The sequence below is a fragment of the Camellia sinensis genome, chromosome 3, assembly GCF_055761805.1.
Source record: "Camellia sinensis isolate YWXY chromosome 3, ASM5576180v1, whole genome shotgun sequence".
In the NCBI taxonomy this organism is placed as follows: domain Eukaryota; kingdom Viridiplantae; phylum Streptophyta; class Magnoliopsida; order Ericales; family Theaceae; genus Camellia; species Camellia sinensis.
In genome coordinates this window covers 168516594-168523156 of record NC_138963.1, presented here as the reverse complement: position 1 = coordinate 168523156, position 6563 = coordinate 168516594, and the positions used below count along the sequence as shown (strand labels likewise).

The window sequence follows — 6563 nt, the reverse complement described above, 5'->3', positions numbered from 1 at the left end:
ACATTTTCTTTACACTTTCTTTTCCTTTTGCTTTCATTTGTATATTTCATTGGTTCATCATTTTGTCTTGTAAAACATCTCCTATATAATGGAGGTTCCATTTGGTTGCAATACACATCAAAAACACAGAGCTAATATTTGCTCTCTCAATTTCTTATATGGTATCAGAGCACAGGTTTTCTGCCTAGCCTCTTCTTCCAACATATTTTTCTGCAGACTGCATTTCATCTGTATCCCTTTTTCGCCCATCTCTGAAATCCAGTTTTCACAACACCAGAGCCTTCGTCTCCTCCAGACGATTCCAACGCCACCAATTTCAGTCCAATCCGACGTTACACGCGCTCTCACGCGCCACTTCTGTGAAGGCGCGTCGCCTGCCTCCGCCTTCCGCCTCACACGCGCTCCACGCGTCCTCCACACTGTCCCGTGCTAACGTGCGCCGCGCACTACCTTGCTAACGTGCGCCGCGTGTTTCTGACGTCAGCACACGTCAGCCTCTCTGCTACCGTGCACTACCTGGTCTGTTTTGCTAACGTGCGCCGCACCCTTTCTTGCTAACGTGCGCCGCGCCCTTTGCCTCCCATTTCTGTGCCTCTGTGGTCATATTTTGGGTCGTTTTACTCCTTTTCCCACTAATTTCGGCCTTCTGAATTCACTGGTAACCTCGGTTTTTTCAGATTCTACCTCCATTTTTCAGATTCTGCTATTTTTCCCTCATGGATCGCCCGGATTCCTCTAATCACCCTATTTCCGTTATTCTTGACGGGACTAATTATGTCCTTTGGGCACAAGCCATGTCTGGCTTCCTCAAAGGCAAGAAACTTTGGCGTATCATTACTGGGGATGTGTGCAAACCAGTCCCGGCAACCACGGAATCCGCTGCCACGGACTCCGCTGCCAAATATATCGACCGACTAGAAGATTGGGATAGTAAAAACTATCAGATCATCACCTGGCTTCGCAATACTTCTATTACATCCATCAGCCTTCAGTTTGGTAGGTTCCAACTTGAGTCTGCTTCCTCTCCAGCCAAGGCCATCTGGGATTTTTTGCAAGAACGCTATCAGACTACTGGTCTTGCTCACCAATATCAACTTCTGAGTCATCTTCACCGTATGCGCCAAGAAAGCACTCAGACCATTAATGATTTCCTCTCCCAAATGTATTATGTTTGGGATCAACTTGCTCTTTCTGAGCCTCCATGGCCTCATACTGAGGATGCTGCCTTGTTTACTACCTACCGTGACCAACAGCGCTTGGTTCAGTTTCTCATGGCTCTCACTCCTCGTTTTGAGCCCGTCCGCGCATCTCTCCTACATCGCACTCCTTTACCCACTCTTGAGCAAGCCGTTTCTGAACTCCTGTCCGAGGAAACCAGGTTTGGTACTCTCCATCCACACCCTGTGGACTCTGTTCTTGCTACTCCCCAGATTCGGAGTTACCCTATGGACTCTGTTCTTGCTACTCCTCAGATTCGGAGTTCTCCTTCACCACAGCGGTCCACTACCTGCAACTATTGTCACAACCGCAATCTTCCATCGACTCATCTTCTGGTTCATTGTCCCGTTCGTCTTTGTCGATTTTGCAACAAGACTGGCCCCGGTCATCTCCAACAAGATTGCCTCCGCAATCCTACCCGTGCATCTCGCCATGGTCCTTCCATCGGGAATTTTTCCCGCAGCAACTCTCACCGTTCTGGGACTCCATTTAAAAACATGCCTGCTCCACGCACTGCTGCTGCCGCCTCCGATGATTCACCTTCTTCTGTCCCTGTAGATCCTTCCACTCCGGTATTCTCTCATACCGATGTTGAAGCCATGTTTCAACATTTTTGGCAGCATTCCGGTACTCCTCCATCTACTGCTTTGTCTACCACTGCAGGTAACACTTCCTGGTACTTTGACTCCGCTTGTTGTAATCACATGACCTTTGATTCTACTATTTTTACTCCTCTCTCTTCGACTCCTCATGTTCCTTCTATCCATACTGCTGATGGGTCTCTTCTGTCTGTAAGTCATGTTGGGTCTGTTTCCACCTCTCACTTATCTTTATCCCATGTATATCTTATGCCTGCTCTCACTTTAAATCTTATCTCCATTAGTCAATTATGTGAGCATGGTCTAACTGTTACCTTTTCCCATACTGGTTGTTTGGTGCAGGACCCTCAGACCAGGCAAACTCTTGGGATAGGCCGTAAGCAAGGACGTCTCTACGAACTTATCTATCTTCATGTTCCGGATTCCTCTCAAATCACTGCTCCTACCACTACTACCACTGCTCCTCCTTTATCTCATTTTCAGCTTTGGCACTATCGTTTGGGCCATCTTTCTGTTGGTCGTTTGAAGTCTTTAATTTCTAGTGGTCATTTGGGTACTGTAAGTTCTGATGCTTTCAATTGTGTGTCCTGTCAACTTGCAAAACAACCTGCTTTGTCGTTTAATAAAAGTAATTCTATTTCTCTTGCGCCCTTTGATCTCATTCATTCTGATATTTGGGGACCCTCTCCTACTCCTACTATGGGAGGCGCACGTTATTTTGTTGTTTTTATAGATGATTTTTCTCGTTTTACATGGTTGTTTCTTATGAAAAATCGCTCTGAACTCAAACAACTTTATTACAATTTTGCTGCAATGGTTAAAACCCAATTTTCTAAAACTATCAAGATTTTTCGCTCCGACAATGCCATGGAATATAAAGATTTTGACTTTCTTTCCTTCCTTAGGAGTCATGGTACTCAACCTCATCATTCCTGTCCAGGTACGTCCCAACAAAATGGCCGTGCTGAACGAAAACATCGGCATCTACTTGACACTACTCGAGCCCTCCTTCTTTCTTCCTCTTGTCCAGAAAATTTTTGAGGTGAAGCCGCTCTCACTGCTGCTTACACTATCAATTGTATCCCTACACCGGTCATTCATAATCACACTCCATATGAGCGTTTACATGGCACCCGTCCCCCTTACGACACCCTTAGGGTTTTTGGCTCTGCCTGTTTTGTTCTTCTCCAACCTCATGAACGTACCAAACTTGAACCTCGTTCTCGCCTTTGTTGCTTCTTGGGGTATGGTATTGAACATAAAGGGTATCGCTGTTGGGATCCTCTCTCCCAGCGTCTCCGTATCTCTCGTCATGTGGTCTTTTGGGAACACACAATGTTTTCCTCCCTATCTCAATTCCGTTTATCCGTTCCCTCACCCTCTCTGTGTTTTACTAACCCTTCTGCAGATCTGTTTTCTGATGAGCTTCCTCCACTGCCCATGCCTGACTCTCTTGAGACTGCCTTGCCTACTGGTCTTTCTCAAGCACCTGCCAGCTCTGATGGTCCTGCTCTTGCTTCCTCGGACTCCTCACCCCCTGTTGAGTCTCTTCCTCTGGCTCCTCCTCCTCCTGCTCGACCACATCGGGTAATCCAACCTTCTACTCGTCTTCGTGACTTTATTGTTGGTTCTACTGCTTTTTCTACTTATGAACCCACCTCCTATCGGGAGGCTCGCTCTAATCCTCTTTGGCAGCAAGCTATGACTGATGAATTACAGGCTTTAGACAAAACTCACACTTGGGACATTGTTGATCTTCCTCCTGGCAAGACTGCCATTGGCTGTAAATGGGTATACAAAATCAAAACCTGTTCTGATGGCTCTATTGAGCACTATAAAGCTCGCCTTGTTGCTAAAGGCTTCAATCAAGAATATGGTATTGACTATGAGGAGACCTTTGCTCCTGTTGCTCGTCTCACCTCTGTTCGCAGCCTCATTGCAGTTGCTACTACCCGACACTAGGATCTTTATCAAATGGATGTGAAAAATGCCTTTCTTAATGGTGTTCTTCTTGAGGAGGTCTACATGCAACCTCCCCCTGGGTCTACTTATCCACCTCATAAAGTCTGCAAACTTCAACGTGTTTTATATGGTCTCAAACAAGCTCCCCGCGCTTGGTTTGCCAAGTTCAGCTCTACTATTCATGACTGTGGTTTCACCTCCAGCTCTTATGATACTGCACTTTTTATCCGCAAAACTGCTCAAGGGACCACCTTGCTTCTTCTTTATGTGGATGATATGATTATCACCGGTGATGATGTCCATGGTATTCTTCATCTTAAACAATTTCTTAGCCATCATTTCGAGATGAAAGACCTTGGTCCTCTCAGCTATTTCTTGGGTCTTGAAATCTTCCATGATTCCACGGGTTCTTTTCTCTCTCAGGCTAAGTACACATCTGATCTTCTCACCCGTGCTGGTCTTACCGATTGCAAGACTGCCTCAACTCCCCTGGAGCTTCAGAGTCGTCTTACACCTCTTGATGGCACTCTTCTCTCTGATGTTACTCTCTATCGTCAGCTGATTGGCAGTCTTGTCTATCTCACTGTTACTCGTCCTGATATTGCCTATGCCGTCCATATTGTCAGCCAGTTTATGTCGGCTCCTCGTACCACACATTATGCTGCATTAATTCGTATCATTCGCTATCTCAAAGGCACCATGTTTCATGGTCTTCATTATTCCGCCCGCTCCTCTCTCCAGCTTCGTGCTTTCTCTGATGCTGATTAGGCTGGCGATCCTACTGACCGCCGCTCTACTACTGGGTTTTGCTTTTTTCTGGGTGATTCTTTTATTTCTTGGCGCAGTAAGAAACAATCTCTTACTACTCGTTCTAGTACCGAAGCCGAATACCGTGCCCTTGCTGATACTACTCAGGAGCTTCTCTGGCTTCGTTGGCTTCTTGCTGACATGGGTGTTACTCCCTCTGGCGCTACTGCCCTCTTTTGTGACAATCATAGTGCTCTTCAAATTGCTCACAATGATGTTTTTCATGATCGCACCAAGCACATTGAGATTGACTGCCATTTTATTCGGCAACATGTTACTCATGGTACTGTCCATCTCCATCCGATCTCTTCTGTTGATCAACCTGCTGATATCTTCACCAAAGCTCATTCTCCTGGCCGCTTCGTTGACCTTGTCTCCAAACTCAAGTTGGTTGATGTTTGTCCTCCTTGAGTTTGAGGGGGGATGTTAATAATGTTAATACTATACCTATAATCCTATACCTATAATTTAATAATGTTAATACTATACCTATAATACTATACCTATAATTTAATACTCTATTGATCTGTAATTGATCTGTAGCTAGTTGTTGCTAGCCTAGCAATAGTTGTTGGCAGATAGACATCTTCTTTACACCTTCTTTTCCTTTTGCTTTCATTTGTATATTTTATTGGTTCATCATTTTGTCTTGTAAAACATCTCCTATATAATGGAGGTTCCATTTGGTTGCAATACACATCAAAAACACAGAGCTAATATTTGCTCTCTCAATCTCTCTCAATTTCTTATAAAACAAAAGCATTAGTCCAAGAAAGGTGGAGTTGCCCGGGAAAGGCTCTGTTTCGGATGATGATAATATGTCCTCCAGTGGATTTTCTAAAGTCAATCTCGTGGTGAGAATGCCATTGCAACTAAGCTGGGCTGAGGTTGAAGAAATAACAGGTGGGTTCACAAGAATGACTTGCGTGGATGAGAATGACAGTTGCAAGTCATATTGTGGGTATTTAAGTGATCATCACTGCAGAGTTCTGGTTAAAAGATTCACCAGACAATTTGACTACAATGTCGAAGCTGAAAAGAAAGCAGCCTTGACTCTGCATCACAAAAATATACAGGGGTTGATTGGTTACCACAAGGGCGAAAGTGCTACAGTAGTTGTCTATCCTTTTACCAGAAGATGGATACTGGACAGATTTATCCATGGTAAGTTGTTTTCATCTTTTTCACCTAGATCATATCGTATCATAATAAATAAAGCCTTCCAACATGAAAGAAAGGTGCTATGTGTATTGATTTGTCTTTTCTGGAGCAGGATTAAAGGGAAAGCAGGTCAAATTGACATTTCAAGAAAAAATAAAGATAGCAATAGGAATTGGTCAAGGTATTCGATACATGCACGAAGGATGTCCTCGGGGCCCTATTGTTCATGGTGACTTGCGGCCATGCAATATTTTCCTGAATTTTGACTTAGAGCCACTGGTAAATATCCCAAAATCAGAGAAATCTTGTGAGATAAATGTTTTGGTTCTAAATTCATAGCCTCTGATTTCTTTTCTTTCTTCTCAACCACGTTTCCTTTTTTTTCATTTTTTTTCCTTCCCTGGTTGTATAGATCTTTGGATTTGAGAAATCTACATGGCTGCAGCTAAAACAAGCCTTACCAATCTCTAGTAACAACATGGGTTTAATCCAGTAATATCCTCAAATTAGTTCATAAGTCACAACAACACCATGAAATCTCTTCATAATAAGGAACTACTAGGGTAAAAGTATCCTTACCTCAAAAAAGTGAAAAGAAAACTCAGAGAAGCCCAAAGTTAATGAAGCCTCGAAGCTCTTGGATCAAAAGAAAGCCCTTGATACGATCTACAACCTTTCTCAAAGGACCCAGGTGAGAAGATGCTTGTAGGTGAATAGATCTAAAAATCCAAGTGGAAAAAAGTTGAGTTTAGAGAGAAAGAAGAGAGACTCACGGTTTAAGAGGAAAAAAGAGAAGAAAATAATGAGACAGAAGTG

At 43.8% G+C, this 6563-nt stretch overlaps 1 protein-coding gene across 1 annotated transcript; it reads left to right on the top strand.

Moving 5' to 3' along the window:
* Window positions 1-5404: 5404 nt before the first annotated feature.
* LOC114316120 (putative receptor-like protein kinase At2g30940) lies at window positions 5405-6243 on the top strand. The gene is made up of 3 exons (XM_082918578.1): window positions 5405-5750; window positions 5860-6026; window positions 6160-6243. The coding sequence occupies exons 1-3, from the start codon at window positions 5405-5407 to the stop codon at window positions 6241-6243; spliced, it is 597 nt and encodes a 198-aa protein (XP_082774704.1).
* Window positions 6244-6563: the final 320 nt, after the last annotated feature.